The sequence below is a fragment of the Pseudopipra pipra genome, chromosome 8 (genome assembly GCF_036250125.1).
Source record: "Pseudopipra pipra isolate bDixPip1 chromosome 8, bDixPip1.hap1, whole genome shotgun sequence".
Taxonomy (NCBI): Eukaryota; Metazoa; Chordata; class Aves; order Passeriformes; family Pipridae; genus Pseudopipra; species Pseudopipra pipra.
The window spans coordinates 25,118,583-25,135,877 of record NC_087556.1 but is presented as its reverse complement, the minus strand read 5'-3'; the positions used below and the strand labels follow the sequence as shown (position 1 = coordinate 25,135,877).

At 39.0% G+C, this 17,295-nt stretch overlaps 1 protein-coding gene across 3 annotated transcripts in view; it reads left to right on the top strand.

Annotated features, from left to right (window-relative positions):
* Nucleotides 1–17,295, top strand: part of STN1 (STN1 subunit of CST complex) — a 42,177-nt gene that overhangs the window by 18,549 nt on the left and 6,333 nt on the right. For 2 of the 3 annotated variants that reach the window (XM_064663237.1, XM_064663238.1), the window contains exons 3-7: nucleotides 2,857–2,952; nucleotides 7,393–7,464; nucleotides 9,220–9,381; nucleotides 10,637–10,748; nucleotides 11,496–11,658. In XM_064663237.1, coding sequence (XP_064519307.1) covers nucleotides 2,857–2,952; nucleotides 7,393–7,464; nucleotides 9,220–9,381; nucleotides 10,637–10,748; nucleotides 11,496–11,658 — 605 coding nt within the window. Of the gene's footprint in view, nucleotides 1–545; nucleotides 835–2,856; nucleotides 2,953–7,392; nucleotides 7,465–9,219; nucleotides 9,382–10,636; nucleotides 10,749–11,495; nucleotides 11,659–17,295 lie in introns of all 3 variants that reach the window. The other variant, XM_064663239.1, reaches the window with a different exon arrangement.

Sequence of the window (17,295 nt, the reverse complement as noted above, 5' to 3'; positions counted from 1 at the left end):
TATAATTTTCTAAACGAAACGTTAAAGAATATGATGAAATTTCACAGAACAAACACCCTGATTTTTTTTTAATTCTCCTGGTGCTGTGTATATACCAAACCAGATACCCTTCAGCATGTCTTATTTATTAGCAACAAATGATAGCACAACAGAAACACTAAAAAAAAAAATATTTTGGGGAAGGAAGAACGTAGGTGTTTGTTGTCAGTGTTTCCTGCCTTTAATGGGCTTTTAAAGAGCAGCTGAAGCTAAGTATATGATTGGCTATAAATCAGTCATTAAGTAATGGTAATTAAGAATGAATGACTGCAAAACAAAGAGTTGCAACTAGGAGGAATGGAAAGAAATACAGACTGAATGTCAGGAAAAACATCCTTAGAATGACATCTGCTAAACCATGGAGCGGCCTTCCCAGGAAAAAGGTGGGATACCCTTCACTGGGATTGTTTATATCCTGACTGTACAGATTGCCATGAAATGGTCTTGTATTGGCCCTGAGGAAATGGACTAAATGACCTAATGAGTTTTTTCTTTCCATTTTTAAGCATTAGGATTTGATGCCTTTATGACTAATGCCGTAAAACAACACGGAGGAAAGCAGTAAGCCTGGCCAATTACTCTCCTGCTATAAATGGTGACAAGAAGGCTGGAAAACCTCCCAGATAAAAAGAGCAATTGTGTTGTCTTAGAGGCCTTGCAATGAGAGTGGGTGTCAAACTCAGTTGTAACACATAATCACATCATGGAAATAAGCTTTTCTCAGAGTCATCATGCACTACTGCATTGTGACAGCTTATCAACAGGAGAGGGAAGCTACAAATAGCATAAAAGGAGGTAATAATAATTAAAGCAATGTCAAACAGCTCAGTGCTCAGTAATGCTGGTAAAGACGTGAACAGCACCTGCTCTAGAGAGCTCTGTATCTATAGGCCCTTGTACCCCTGCTGTGGCTTCCTGTTGTGGTAAGAGCCTAGTGCTGTATGTGTTGTTTACTGGGTTATTAGGAGCCTCAAAGAACATGTTTGTCCGTAGCTTCAAATGTTTAGTATATTTTTGTTGCTACCAATATGGATGTAATTTGAACAAATAAGCTGGCAGGAGAAACAATTTATACCTCGCAGTCATCAAGTCCAACAACTTTTAATAGGTTAAATATAATTTCGTCTTTCAAATTGATTTGAGTAGTTTCTTGGAGAGTAAGGGCAGAGTTCTATGTGAATTTATGGGGATGGAGAGTTTTATTCAGTCTCTGTCATTTGCTAAAACTCAGCTTACTAACTGGGAAATGAACATAATAACATGTTGCTTGTTTGCATAATCAGGAGCTTGGAGTCTCTGCTCTACAGACTTACCCTGAAACCAGCCCAGACCTTTTATTGAGATGTTGTAAGATTGAATGAATAACTATGTACACTGGGAGCATCTCCATTGAGGTTTTCTATAAGTGTCCTGGTAAATGAGAGGAAAGTGGACAGACCTGCCAAACATTTTCTATGCCAGACCTGACCACTGACTGCATGATTAGTACAGCCAAATCTACAATGAGAGTGATAAATGCATCCTCAAAACATTGCAATGGATTTTCATGTGCAAAACTTGTGTTTATGATCTGCTTGGCCGATCACTTATTATTTCTTCTAAAGCTTTTGGATTTTCTCTCTGTCTTGCATGAAGAAAGTTAATTTCAGGCTCACTTAAGGCTGTTAGCTATGTAGGACAAGTTATTTTTGGATTTTGGTTTTGGGTTGTTTTTTTTTTACACAGGACTTTTTTCTGACTCCCTTGCTGCCTTGCTTCTCTTTCCCTTTGTAAGAATAACACTTGCCACAGTGTATAGAGCCAAATGTTCCCTTTTGAGTCCCTCGAGTTATCTAGTTTTCAGAAGACAGTTATTGAACATCCCAGATGGCATACTTCGGTACAGCAGCAGTATTCAAAAGCTGGAGAAAACACATGCACTGAAAACTAGCCAGCCCAGGGTATATTTGGAGCTTATTGCCCTATCATTCTCCTGATAGTGCACTGTGAAGCCTCAGTGTATAATGTTTACATTGATGTTTGTTAACACCATTTGTCATTCTCTTGAAAGGGATTACAGAATGAGGCAACCTCAGTGCTGTCAGAGTCCACTGGGCTCTGATTTCTCACTGTTTCCTGGACACGTTTTTATGTGTTATTCAAGTTATCTTTATAGATGCACAAAAATAGCTTTGAAGGGATGTTTTTAGAACGTGTTTTTTTTCAGAAACTGAAGTTCAGGATGCAGTCCACAATGACTACAGTAGTGTACTCCTCAATCTGAGAGGGTTGTTGCTCTCACCCTGCCCCCATGGCTCCTGTTCTTCTAGAAATGAAAGACAGAATTATGTTAGTTTTCCTTTCAGAGGCTCTGCCTTAATCAGGAACAGCTGCATTGTGAGAAGCTCAAACTGCTTCCTTTGTGTTCTATTATTTATTCTGAAGCCTGATGAAGATATAAAAAAAAATTCAAAACCAACAAACAAACAACAAAGCAAAGCAAAACAAAACAAAAACCCAAATGAAACAACAAAACAAGAAATTAAAAAAAACCTAATGCCTGCAGCTGTTTTTCAGATCCAAATGTGCAAGAAAACGAGGTTAATGAAGTTTTGACACTCTATAAAAGCAAGCTTTTGGTATCCCAAGTGGAGCTGATACTTTTTCCTTTTAGTGTTCCTAGTCCTCAGTGTCCAGGGAATTTTTCCTGTGTAGGCATTGTATAATTTCAGATATATTAAATATGTAAGAAATTATGTTTTTTACTGATAAATGTGAATGTGTAGGGTAGGATGTTGAAGGAAAGAGTTACACTAATCAAGCATGTTCTATGTCTAGGTATATTCTTTTATAATGGACATCCAGTAAGACAAGTGGATGTTGTCGGGACAGTGGTTCAAACGAAGGAGAGAGATGCCTTTTATAATTATGGAGGTAAGGAAAGTTTCTTTCTTTCTTCTTGCAGTTATCAGCCTTCTAATCTTAGTTACTGTTGGAACTGAAAGGCTTCCTTATTTGATCATTGTCTGTTCTTGAAACAACTGTGCTCTTATCCTAATACAATGTATATCAGATTACTTGGCAAATTTAGGGAAGCTACTGTTTATCTTCACTTCAAAAGTAGAGAATCAAATAGTTACAACAGAGTAACTGATTCATTTGGGGTCATATAGCAAATTTTAATTTTGATTGTTGCTTTGTCACTGGACTCCACCACCTTTCTCTCATATATATGGAGTTCCTTTGGTCAGGGACAAACAGATTTAACAGTGCCTGCAAATGGGAAATCACTTCTTCCTCTTTTGAACCTTAGAAATCCCTTCTGACTTCTTGTGTGTTTTGTCGTATCTTGGAGGCAGCTTTTAATAGCTTTTTAATAGCGGTCAGGAGCTTGTTTATGTTTAGATGCACAAGAGTCTTAGCAAATCTAACTCAAGCATCATAGTACCAGTCCTTGCCAACACCAGCTGGGAGTTGTCTCCTCCCTATTGCTTTTCCCAGTTTTCAGACAGTTTTATTAACATGGAAACATCTGATTGTCATTTTGTTCAGCTGTTTTTTTCGTCTGGAAAAAAAAGCAGAGTGGAGTAGTGGTGATGTGGCAGCTTTCAAAAGGTGGGGGGAGGTGACCTCTCAGTAGGAAGGGGGAGGCAAATGCACAGATCCTGTTGAAGTCCTTGTGCCCAGTGTCTTCCTCTGCCGTGGGTTTCCACCTGACAGAGGTAAGTCATGGAGTGCCTCTTCTTCCAAATTCCCTTGCTTATAAAATTGAGTCAGCAGCACTTCCTGGGCCCACAGGAGTATTGTGAAGATACAGGTGACAACTTAACCAGGTCCCAGGTTCCACAACACCTGCAGTTGCATCATACTGCTGCAGAGTAGCATTGGCTGCTAGTGCATCCAACATACCCTGCGCAGGATGCAGCTGCTGAGAGTTGACTCTGTGCTCTCCTTGCAAGTGTCTTAGTGTGAATATTTTCTAGATTTTGGTTTTTTAAGTCTAATTTCTGAATGTTTGTTATTATCTCGCCATTATGCTAAATAATAAGTTGTCAGTAAATATTTTGATGAACGAGATTCTCTGGCACTTGAAATGGCACAGGGTAAACAAATGCCTAAGTTAAGAGGTGGAGATGTAATTGATGATGTAATGAAGTGTTGAAACGTAAACTGAACTTCAGCTATTGTTCTTTTATTGCACTAGTATGCAAATACAGTTATCACTTCATGAGAAGATGGAATCAAAATGACCAAGGCAAAACAATTCCATGGACAAAAGTTTTCAGTGCTATCCTCAGCATCTGTTTAACAAGCAATCCTGTTGAAAATGTTTGACTGGGGCAGAAAACAGAGGAATAGAAATAAAAAGAAACTGTGGAGTACTGGGATTGAGGCCTTAGTGTTAGATCAGCCAACCTTTAAGTGCAGCTCTCAGTGAGCCTGCTTCCTGCTGTCCTGTCTCATCCAACTCCACGCTTTGTTCCAGCAGTTCCTGGTTTGAGCTTTCAGGCTACCTGCCAGGTGCCCTTCCCCAGCCCGCCCTCCCTTTCAGTCAGGCCGACTCCAACAGTGTAAAATTTTAACTTCTTAGACAGTTTCCTGCTTATAACTTCTTGCATTTCTCAGTTCAAGACTCCGGTTTGTGAGTCATGGATCAGGTATTGCATCAGTTGGAATGCCACACACTGCTCAAGGCTTGCTCACTTTCCATCTGCTTAAAAGTGACTTACAAAGCAATTCTCCCTTTGTACTTTTTCTCTGATAGGGAACTGAAATGTCTTTGTGTCACTGCCACTATGCCCCCCCCCATTTCCTGTCTGCTTCAAAATACACACTGCTCACTTTAAAGAATCTTAGGTCCTCTCTGCTGTAAACCAGAACTGGTGATAAAATAATAATTGTAAAAGGGAGTGAACTGACTCTTTCCTGTCTGACACAGCATGTAATTTTTATTTTTTTAAAACCTGATTTTGACATTTTGATTTGATTGTTTATTGCTATTATTATGATCAGCTAGGAGGAGGATATCCAATTAAAATGTAGCTTTGACCAAGCTCATATTTTAGCTAATGCACCTTTCTGACCTCTTTTTCTCCCCCCTTCCTTTTTAACAAAATCAAACATCACATGTGGTTTTCCTTACGCTCCAGAACCTAATTGAAAGGATGAAAGGCACTTGCCTTAAAAACAAATGAAAAAAAAAATCTTACCAGGATCTCAGTAGGTTCTGGCAGGCCTTACAAGAACCGTACCCTTTTTGTCATAAAGTAATAAAAATGAATACAATTATCTTGTTTAAAGTAGCTTTGACAGTGCTACCCCTCAAATAGTTAAGTAAGAATCAAAAAAACCAAATCCGAACGGACAAGAAACAGGGGAGAAAAAAAAAAGGCAAACTTACAAAAAAACCAAATAAACAAAACTTTAAACCCAAAGAGATGAGGAAGGGCGGCACAGGGAGCACAGGAAGTTTTCGAAAGCTTGTAGACCCTTTGAGTGCATTTAAAATAGATTAACATTCTCCTGTCTAATTAGAATACAATTGCAAGAGTTCTCATTCATCTGTGCTTCAGGAGTTACTTGTCTTTTTGCTCAAAGCTTTTATCTATGAACTGGCAGACTTTATTTCAGCACCTTGCTCTGCTACCAGATTCTCTGTATGGTCACGTACTGGTCAGTCTCTCCAGGACTTCAATTTCAGCTGTTATGTTGAGGAGGAGGAGTGTGGCCTCCTAATCCTTCAGTCTTGTTTGCTTGGTTTCCAAGCCCTTCTTAGGAAGTGTGTTTCGTTTGGTGCAACAGCCAGTCAAGAGCTCTGGAACATCTAGAAGCTTCAGGAATGTAATAGTGAAATGTCATCTGCCCTGTTTCTCATTGCTGGCTTGCGTGGATGGCTTTGGCATGGTTTCTGTAGGTTCTGACTGCTAAAATAGTTGCTGTCTCTCTATACCAAGAGAGGAAATCCTACCAGTTAGATCGTTATCTGTGCTCTGGTACAAAGTTAAAGCTGCTGAAATAGTTGCAGACACAGGAGCTCAAAAGAGGGATAGAAAAGATGAACATACTTTTGTGATGGAGTTTGGAATTGCCTGCATCTTATAAATGTTGTATGTTTTTAATAGTAATGTGCAGCTAAACTACTGGGAAACAGGAAGGCAAGACAATGATTTGAAATTAGACCCCCTAAATAGGGAGATTGTTTCAAAACACATGAGACAATGCAAAGGCATTTTGCTTTGATGCTATGGTTTCTGAAGGAAGTGACTGCAGGTACCAATCAGCACCTTCCTGGTAAACATTGTTGTTACTTTTTTAATCATGGATCTGGTTTAAGGAGCAGAAGAAAATTGCAGGTTTCCTTTCGTGAAGAGTGGAATCTGAGTATTGGAGATGGTTACATTCAAGAAGCAATGTTGCTTGGAACGTTGGCTGGATGATCCTTGGCAGACATTTAGTGCCTTTCTATATAGAGAGTGTTTGGTGAACAGCCCACCTATATACAGTCTCTCGATCTGTAGAACAACTGATTCTTCTGATAGGTTTTAGTTTCCTTTGGGTTTTGTCTTTTTCTGCTGTCATTGACAATGCAGTGCCTGGGGCAGAAATTATAAAACTTATTTTGATTGGCTACTGGCAAAACAGGAAAAACTAGACAGCTCCCATGCTCGGGAAAAGGTGTTGAGCTTTTTCCGCAGCGGAAGTGGCATGCATGCCACCGTTACCTATAGTTTAAGTTGGGAATTCCTGGCCTAGAGCAGAACCATGAGCATGTGCTGTCTTCTGTCCTTCCTGGTTTGAAGAGCTGCCTTTCTGCTCCTCAGACATTTTCTTGTACAGGAAAGGCCAGGAGACTTTGAACACAACATGAGCACGGAAACCAATGCAGCAGCACTTCTAGTTTATTCACATGGTTGTATCCCCCAATGTTAGAATGCTGTTTTCTCACTGTAACAGAAATGCTTCTGTGGTTTAATCCTGGTTTCCTGTTTGAATTTGTCTAACTTTGGCTTTCAACACTGGTTCTTCTTCTGACCTTGTCAATGAGATTAAAACCCTTTAGTATTCAATATATGTGTTGAAGCCTCATCATTTAAATTAGTGCTTGATCTTTTCTTGAGAGTATACCTGTTACTTTGGTGACCAGGCACATAAACACATCTGGTGCTGAGCTACTTCCATGATTGAAATGACTGTGGAAATTATTTCAGAGGTATAAGTGGGGTTAGACACCCACTTTCCCTTTCAAACTGGTTGAACTGAGATTTCCTTGGCAGTTATCTCCCTACATATCTATGTATTTCACTTCCCGGAACATGTCTACTTGCTTTCCTACTCTGTAATTCTTGATTTATTTTTTTTAATTTTTTTTTGCAGTGGATGATAGTACTGGAGTTATAAATTGTATCTGCTGGAAAAATCCCATGGTAGGAGAAACACCTTTATCAGGTAATTTATCAAGTAAATAATTCCTCTTTTGACGGTGCCTTTTTTCCTAGGTCTGTCTTACATAATTTCATAAGTGATCAAACTTGCAGAAGAGCAAACTCAACTATGCAATTTTTTTTTATTTATTTTAAACCATCACATCCTACAACCTGGGCTATTTTAGGAATTTTGTGTTAGTTTTTGCATTGTATTCAATGGCCAATAAAACCACTACATTATGTCCTGCCCTACCTTTTCCTTATCTGAGTAATATGATATTTAAATTCTATGCTGTGACATTGTTCAGCGAGTTCTCTTCTTATAGTTCTTTTTGTGACTTCATCTCGTGAGAAACTAGGCTGAAAATATTCCCCAACTTTTGTTTCCAAAGTCAATCCTTTGACCTTCACTTGTGATACAGTGGTTTCAGGATTAATCCTCCCTTTGTATTCATATTCTCCTGCTCACACATACACTGTCAGCGATGAACTTGAAAGTAGCTTAAAACACAGTGGGAGGATGCCAGCAGTCTTTTACAATTTGGGAAAGTCCTAAATGTGCAGTAATTGTGCATTTGAAATGAATCTATTATTGTACTCACTAACAGAACAACTCAATAGTTTCTGACTTTCTCTTTGCTTTTTCTCCCACCGTTTCTTATAGATCAAAGTATGAAATGCTTTCTACTTTGGATCTTTTTGGGAGCCCATGTAGTAGATTGACAAACCTAATATGGAGCTGATCATATCCTACTGAAATAAATGTTACTAGTGTCATCTGCAGTGTTAGAGATACATATGCATAGAATGGAGAAAGGAAAGGATGTAAAAGTTAAAAACTCTGATGTCTGTGGAACAAGCCCGTAATTCATACACAGATGATTCATACTTATATTTAACAATGATATGACAAGTGATACAAACAATCCCAACTGGAATCTAGAAGACAGCTCTCACTTTAGAGCGATTATGTTCTGGCACAGCTCTCCAAAAAAAAAAAAATTAAAAAAATAGGGGAGACACAATCAAATCATTTTTTTATGAGGAACTTAAATTCATTTAAAGGAATTGCATGAAATACTGCCTGAAATAGAATGAGAGCCCAGAATGCTTGTTTCAGCTTTGTGTTCTTATTTTACAAGTACATCAGTAGTGTTTGGATGGACACTGTGTTAATAATGGAAACTTAATTCATTTGTACCTGCTAAAAAAAGTTCCTAGGTGGCACAGGAAACTTTCTTCCAGCCTTTTGTAATTGTGATCAGAGATACTTGGATCATTCATCAGGTTTGAAGTTATGAAGGATTTACTGTCCTACAAAGATGAGTTACGTAAATATGAAGTTCTGTCAAGTTGCTACACCGCAGTGTAGACATTGAATTGCATCACATGAATGGTTTGGCCCCACCTCAGATGACTCATTTGTCTTTTATATAAAAGATTCAGCAGACCTTTCTTTTCCCCTCTCATCCTCTTAGCATGACAAAATCAAAAAACCACAAACCCCATTAATTATTCAATTTTGCAACCCATCTACGACATTTCAGGGGTAAATCCGAATCTCCTCCCTTCTGTACTTTCCCCAGGTGAACTATTTAAATAAAGATAATACTGTAACCTAACTTTGTCACCAAAAAGTTTTGCTACCCAGGACACATGGTGCCTGGACCTTATCCTTTTTTTAGTAATGTGGGTCTCGTGATACATAGGTGGATGAATGCAAAAGGACAGTCCTCTTGACTTTAATGCCTGATCCCCTTTCCCTCACTGCTTGCAGGTCGTCCAAGCACACCCAGCAGTCTTATTGTGTTTGAACAGATGAAGAAACTCCAAGAAACAGTGAGCCAGAAAACCAAGCTGGAGATCGGGGATGTTGTCAGGGTCAGAGGTCACATCCGAACCTATAGGCAACAAAGAGAAATTCAGGCTTCAAGTTTCTGTGAGTGTTATGAACCAGGGACTTATGTAACTCAGTTGTCTGAATCTGTGAAACTGTCTAAGCTGTATGTAATTAATTGAATATTTTCCACTTTATTTTCTGGCATCTCATTTTTCTAAAGAGATTTTCATCTGTGTATCTTTATTTCAATTTTAGCAGTGTAAGGTTAGAAGACACACTACTTAATGTGTGGGATTAGATTGCCTGTAAATAAGGCATTCCTGGAAAAACTATAAAAGATGATTAACATCCTTACAAGAATGCTGTGCAGACACTGTGGTTGGATATCTGTGAGAGTGACTTGCTCTGTGTTGAAGCAGACCAGCCAAGCCCATGGGAAAGGGGCTGGTGACCTCTTGTGTCCCACTTCATCCGGGGAGTTATGCTTTGGGGAAGTGTCTGCTGTTTGTTGCAGCCTGTACAATCAATTCCAAGGGCAGGCAGCAGCACATGGGCAGTGTTCCACTGAAGCCTGGGTTCTCCTGAACTCCCTGGCTCTGCAGGATGACTCAGTCACCTTCAGTCACCCAGGCACAGATCTGCATGCAGGTGCTGCCTCTGTATCTGACAGCTCTTTGGACAGCAGGGCTCTGCAGTCTACTGTTTACACCCTGGGAGCTTCCAGTTACATAACTTCTTCTCTGTTCTGCATCTGTGCTGTTGTGTAAGAGTTGGTTTTCCCCAGTGAAATCTTTCAGAGGTAATACTAGAATTATTTCTTTGGTGGGGAGAACCCTGTCTTTTAAAAACCCTTGTAATTCAGATAAAAAGTCTAGATTTTTCAGCTCTAGCTAAAATTTGCGAGGGAATTCAATCCTCTTTTCCAGACAGAAGATTTATGAATATATACAGCCCATTCAGGTGCTGGTAATAACACCAAAGAGAGCCATGCAATCAAATAGTCTCTAAATTGCTCTCACTTTGGCCCAAATAAAGCTCTTTGCTATGTGTTAACTTCATTTAATGGATGAAGGCTGTTGAAAGGTAAAATGGAGATCATAAATTCTGGTTAAATAAGTTGTCAGACAAAAGCATAATCTGCAATGCACCACAACAGACCATTTACCTCCTAGTAAACTGTAAAAGAAGGAGTAGCCTTTGTGGTTTTGTTTTTGTAAAAACAATGGTGAACAACATTTGCCAATTTAATACTGGCTGTGAAGCTTGTGAAGGTTGTGCTGCCTCAGGTTTGCTTGCTTAAAAAAATTGATACAGCACTCCTGGCCAAGTCTGTGTGTTCTTTTTGCTCCTCCAGATAAAGTGGATGATCCTTTGTATGATGTTCAGATTTCAAGAATGCTGGAGCTCCCCTGTCTCTATAGAGAAGTTTATGATAAACCTTTCCAAGGCCCTGAGGAAGGACAGAGGTAAATGCAGTATCCAGACTTATCTTGGGGTAAAGTGTGGGATTTTATGATTTTTTTTTGTTATTGTAATAACTGTAGAGAAAGATAGAACAGGGCCCAACTCTGATTTAGACTCTGCATAAACATACAGTAGCAGCCTGCTTTTCTCCCAAATGATTGATGATCCATACAGATGAGACACCTGTCCAGATATCTGAGAAATGAAATGTGATCAACCAGAGTGAATATTAGGAAGGTAGTAAAATACTGTGTATAGACCTCTTGCATCTAGTGAGATAAAATAGGATTTTGAGCAAGATTTGGGGCTGAGGTCAGCAGAGAGGATGGAGAAGTGTCCCTTCCTGATTTTATTTTATATGTAAGGATAAGGAGCTATTCCATTGAAATGCTCTGCTGCCCTTGTCATCATCAAATCACAAATACATGGCCTCAATAAACTGAATCAAACATCCATTTCTGTATTCAGTTAAGGGTAGCTGAATGCTTGTTGGGAGGTCTGATGCATGTAGTGTGGTTTCAGAGACTGCAGATCTTAAAATCACAAAACTGTTACAGCAAATGATTGAAGAGGAACAATTGAATGTTTATGCATATAAAAATATTTTGATTTAATTAAGAATTTAAAATAAAATTCTCTAAGAACAATAAAAATCTTTTGACCTTTGAAATCAGTCTAGTGGGCTGACTCCAGGTAATTGTTCTAAAACCCATTTCTTGCCTTTTGACGTATTCTGTGTATCCTTGTAGTGGCCTGGAGGGTCAGAATTTCTCAATCCATATGCTGCATGAGAAAGTGCAAGGCTTTCTATTAGAAAACAAAATTCAGACCTTTTACCAGCAGGAGCTGGAAACAATTGATACTCTGGTGTCACTGGTGGATGTGCATCTACCCAATCCCAGCTGTCAGGAGGTGAGTGAATATACCTGCTCAAAGTTTTGGGTGGAGGGAAATAATACCATGTCCTTTTTTAAAGCATAAACAGATAAGAGACTGGTGTCTAGGATTCAAAAACCACAAGTGCTTTAGCTTTATGCATGAATTATTTACAGAGCTTGAGGAAACCTTGTCACTTTAGACGCATAAAACCGGGCTGAACAAAGCCATGTAAGGACATTCAGTTATTAGGGATAATCTTGTGTTAGGGCTGAACAACCTTACAGCCTGCAACAGGCACTACCTAATTTAGATTTGTAAATAGTGCCAGTCTCAGAAAAGGAGATCACTTGAAGGTCCTTGACAAACAGATTCTCCAGATCCTGAATTTGATCAGGAGAAGGGAGCACAAGTCTTTGTCTTGTTTCTCATTTGAAGCTCAATGTATTAATAGAGATGTAGTTTTCAAAAGGGGATTATGATGAGTGGATGAACAGTACTCACTGCTATATGTTTCTCATGTTGGAAATCCTGAGTTGTGAAAGGCCATGATCGAAAGCATCAGAAGATGGGATTAAACAGAAATGAGTTTACAGATGTAACCAAACTGTTAAGAAACTTTCCAATCAGTTAGTATGCTCTTAATCAACTGCAGAATAGGAAATAGAACAAAAACCATTTTGTAAAATGGTTTTATATTACTCTGCGTTAGTTGGATAAATTACAAACCAGATTCTCAGCTGGTGTGGTAGATTTCTGCAAAACTGATGGTTACATCTTTTACCAAGATAGCAGTGGCAGCTGAAACTTAAACTGGAGTGTTGTGACTCACTTGTTTACTTTTCAGTTTTCTGTGGAGAAGTAAATCCCCGGCAGTCATTTTCACTGCCTTGTTTTGATGTGCACTGTAATGTTAAGTGCTATGTTATGTTGATTTCTGGTGTTGGTTTAATTCTTAAAAAAAGAAACAAAGCAACACGAAAACCAGTCCTTTGGAGATGAGGTCAAATAATAATTAAGAGTAGCTCTATTCTTGTTGGCCTCATTGAACTTCTGCTGATAGCTGCTTCTTCATAGCTGAGTTGGTTTTTTTGTTGTTTTTATTTAAGGCATTTTTTGTTTGTTTTAAAGCAAATATGGATATTAACACTAGCAGGAGCTATTCTCATTTTTGACAGAAAAGTTTGATACTACAATATCCAACATAGAATAGGGTGCTTCCTAAACTGGCTGGAACAGAACTAAAAGTTCCCAAACACTTTACATTAAAGGAAGTAGTGGTCATTATGACCAATACTGGAAACTTCCATCTTAGAAGTTTCAGCATTTATAGAAAGATCAAGATAAAAAACTTGCAAAGCCATTTAAAGTAGGAACTGGTGCAGAACAAACATCCAAAGGGTCAGAAAAAAAAACAAAAACCCAACAAAATCCAAACCAAACAAAATCTCAAGCAACCAAAAAAAAAAACCAAAAGAAAAAACCATGAAAAGACCCAAACCAAGAACAGCAATATAGCATCAGTGTTGTTAGCATTCATGAAGAGCTATTGTAATAATTAATAGTTGTTCCTGACTCCGATGCAAGGGCGTGAATGTACGTCCCAGGAATTTGGGCACACAGATGCTTATTTAGAAATTGTGGTTCTCTCTGTTGCCCTTTGGTATTAATTTCTTGCAAAGAGGCTTATCTGTCTTTGCATAAGAAAGGACCTGCAGTTGTCAAGTGGCCTGAGTGCCTTAAGAGGAGTGCCTAGTAATGCTCTGGAAATGCACTTTGTTGTTCCTTTACTCTGTCTCTAGAAAGTGTCATTTCTCATAACTGGCAAAGGGTCAAGTACCCAGTTCAATCCATGAAAATAAGTGTAATAGATCTGATTCCTGTCCCTCTTCTTTTCTTTTCACTTCTGTAGTCTTTTGTTTGGCATTGCCCTCAAACCAAAAGGATAAATGGTGTTGCTGATGTGGAACAATGTTATTTCATGCCTAATTGGCAGGGCAGGAGCTAGATGGGTGGACCAAACTAATTAGGCCACACGACAATATGCAACTTGTTCACTTCTTGCACTTTACCTGGATGTGAAAGGATGAGTTATTTGGATGTATAACTTTAATTTTTTTTACCCCAATTCCAGTGTTCTAGAGCACAGTTACTGTTAAACTATTTGTTGCCTTTCTCTTCCTTTCCTTGTGATCCTAGTAGATGTGGTGCAGTCCCTTCATCTCTTTCCCAGCTTTTAAAGTACTTGCACAGTGTTCATCGTAGTGGGAGGGTATCTCCCCATGGAATATTTTCTCCAGGGAGGTGGTGAGCTGCTGTGGAGTCACTGGCAGTGGAGTGGAGCAGGGAGCGAAGATGGAAGGAGGTAGCTGGGATAGCTTGAGGTAGGAAGCATCTCTCTGTTCCTTTTCAGCATTACTGTGTCTGAGCCCTGTTCACATCCCATACATGTCCTACAATACCTAGTTCCAGTCTTAATGGCTCCCCACCAGTGCAGTCTTCTGGCTTTTCAGAATAAATTTCCCTCTTAACAGGTGCACATGGCAGAACTCAAATCATGTCCCTTTCTCAGACAGATACTAGGGAAAATTTAATTTTATAGTCTACAGAGGATGGGTAAGAGAATTGAAAGGCTTGGTGTTTTTAAAAATGGTTAAAAATTAACAAATCTGTTACAATCTTTAAAGCCAGTGGAGCTTTATTTTGCATAACTAGTGCCCTGTCTATCCCTAAGCTATAGCCTTTTCCTTATCCCTTAAAACAAATGACTTTTGAGACTGGAGGGGTGGGTACCAGAAGGAAGACTACAAGCAAAACCAGAAAAAGTAATTTAGTGCTTAGAGAACCTCCAGAGTGTACTTGCTGGACTTAGGCAATTCTGTTTGGCAAATGGACAAGCCTTTGGTTCCTTTTTTTGCAACCGGCCCCTCTTGATTAGCCATTTTTATACAATTCTTTCATGCATAAGCTGTAGCATGTGCTGTTTTAGTGTTACTGTTCCAGTTTGTGTATGGCACTTGGACACATAACTTGGGTTGTGCTTTCCAGACTGTGCTGTTTGCACTTCTCCTGATTTGAATATTATCTCAAGGTCAGCAATGCCAAGTACTTAAAGCAGGGAGTTGAACAGTGTTGTTCACACTTGCTGTATATACCCTGTACACTGTAGGTGTAACACAGTGCATTATATGTTCTTAATGCTATGTGCTTGTCTTTCTGCCTCTTGAGGAAGCTTCACTGCTGCTTTAAATATGTATATTGCAAAGCTTATTATAGGACTTCAGGACTGACATGTCCAGAATCACTATTACTAAAATTGTCACCTGCCTAAGCCAAGGATTAAACACCTGATGACAAATTGCAAAGGGCGATTCCAGGAGTGGAATCATGTGTGTGGTTATACCAGGAAACTTTTAACACCATCAGGGTGTGTTGTGATTCATTATGAGTCAAAGGTTACATACTTTCAGTGTTTTGAACAGACCGACTAATTCCTGTACCACTTCATTTCTTTGACCTACTACTGATTGTACAGAGAGTTTGTCTTGTTTTAAAGATCTGAGGATAACTGGTTGTACAGCATCAGCCCACTAAGCTGTGTGAGAACCATCCAATGGAATATATTGATTAAAATACTAACTTAATTCTGGATACATAGATTCTTCTGTTGGCTTTGCTACAGAGTTGTTGGCTGGTCTTGGGAGTGAGAGTAGGGAAGGCAAAATTATTGTTTAATAGCTGCTTCTATCTCAAGACACACACACACAAAACATGTGTTTTGTAAAAGTGATGACTGATTTTTGAACACTCCTGTGTTTGGATGTACAGCCTAGTTTATTTGAAGAGGTCCTGATTTGGGGTGGGGGGGGAGTTGTTAGTATTTCAGAGAACCTGAAATGGTGCACTAAGAAATCTAAGGCGTTCCCAAAAGGGGCACTTTGCAAAATGAGGTGTGAACATTGTGAGAGGTACATTCGAAATTCAGATTCAAATCTTGGTGGTGCTTTGGATTGGCAGTTAAACTACCTAATATCTGCATTTCTGAGATGAAAGCTTTGTAAAAATAAAGGGATGGCTAATAGGCTGTGACTCAGAAGGAATTACCCCTGAGTAAGCAGGGATGTGAAATCACTTAGGATTTCATAGTTCTAAATTTCTTCTCTCTGTGTATAGCCTCATGTTCAGTCTCCTGCAGATATCTACTTAGTAGACTAAATCACAAATTGGGGTGTACATTGAATCTGAGTGGGATCCAAGTCCAGAGGAAATGAGGGCTCAGTTTAGTGATAAGACAAATGTAGAGGAGGAAGCATATTCTAAAGCATACTAGGAAAAAATCCCAAATTTTTCCTGTCATTTTATGATAATATTAAAGCTCAGTAATATATTATTATATGAATACATAATATAATAATACTAAAGTGGGCAGGAGCCCTCATTTGTTTTTCAGGAACAGTCCTTCTGCCATGGAGCCCCTTTGCATGGACTCTGCAGCACATATGAGAGGGTGCTGATATGTAGCAGCTGCTTACTTATTATGAGGCCTCGCTGCCTTCTCTCTGTCATTGCCTTGACTTGCATTCTTAGTGATTCTGTTTCAGTATCCATCCAGGCTGAGCTGTGTGTCAGTTCACACAGAGTCTGTTTTTAATTATCTCTCTTTTCTGACAGGATCTCAGTGTTAAGCCAAACTGAATAATTATTGTGCTTCTTTGGAGATATTTTTATCTTTTTTTTCTCCCCAAATGTTTGCTTTCACATTAAAAATTGATCAGAGTCTTGAGTTGGTTGCTTTGCTAGCAATTTCTTACATTCTTGAGGATTTACTACTGCATTTGAATGAGAAGCAAAGTGTCTTCATTTTACATAGGGCTACAAGAATGTGCTTTTCCATGAGAAAATGTTCACTCTTCACCTAATCCTTCCTGCTACATTTTATGTTTGTTTCTTCAGTTCATCAGAAGAGGGACTGTGAAGAGGAATATGGTAGTGGTATTAATGCTGTAACTGGAATGGTGTCCAGATGCATGGTCAAGTTTGTAATTAGAAGTGAAGCCTGTTGTTATCCAGACTGATAGCTGTGGTAGACAGGAGGACAGACAAAGACCTTCAGTCTGAAACAGAGAAAAGTGAACTGAGAATATTAGTCATTCTTCTATGTTAATTATCTTGAACTGTTAGGCAATTAGTTTTTACTGCTGATTTGAGAGGAAAAAGAGTTATCAGTTGTGGGACAGAGAGAGAGAGATGTGATTATGGCCTGCTGAAATACTGAGGATTAGCTGGACAAAGGGAATGGAGAAACTTGTGATGCATGCTAACACCAATATCCCTTTTAGATGTCTGAACTATTCCCAGTTAGGTACATCAGCTTCTGGGCTTAGAGGCAGTTGGAGTGTTACTTGAGAATTGCAAATGTATTGAATTAATGTTTTGTGAAAAGATGTTCTTCCATTGCTCATTTTGGTGTCCATTTTGCATATTCATGTGAATTCATTCTAGTGGTGGTGGTTGCCTGTTTTACTCCAAGGCTTCTGAGTGCTTCTGGTGAGTGAAGTAGGATATGTGAAGTCTGATACTTTTGTTCAGAACAGGGTGGGAGCAGTTACAGTGATAGTTGAAGAAATGGCTTGGCAAATCTTGCTTTGGTTGCTCTGGTGTGGTTCTAGTTAT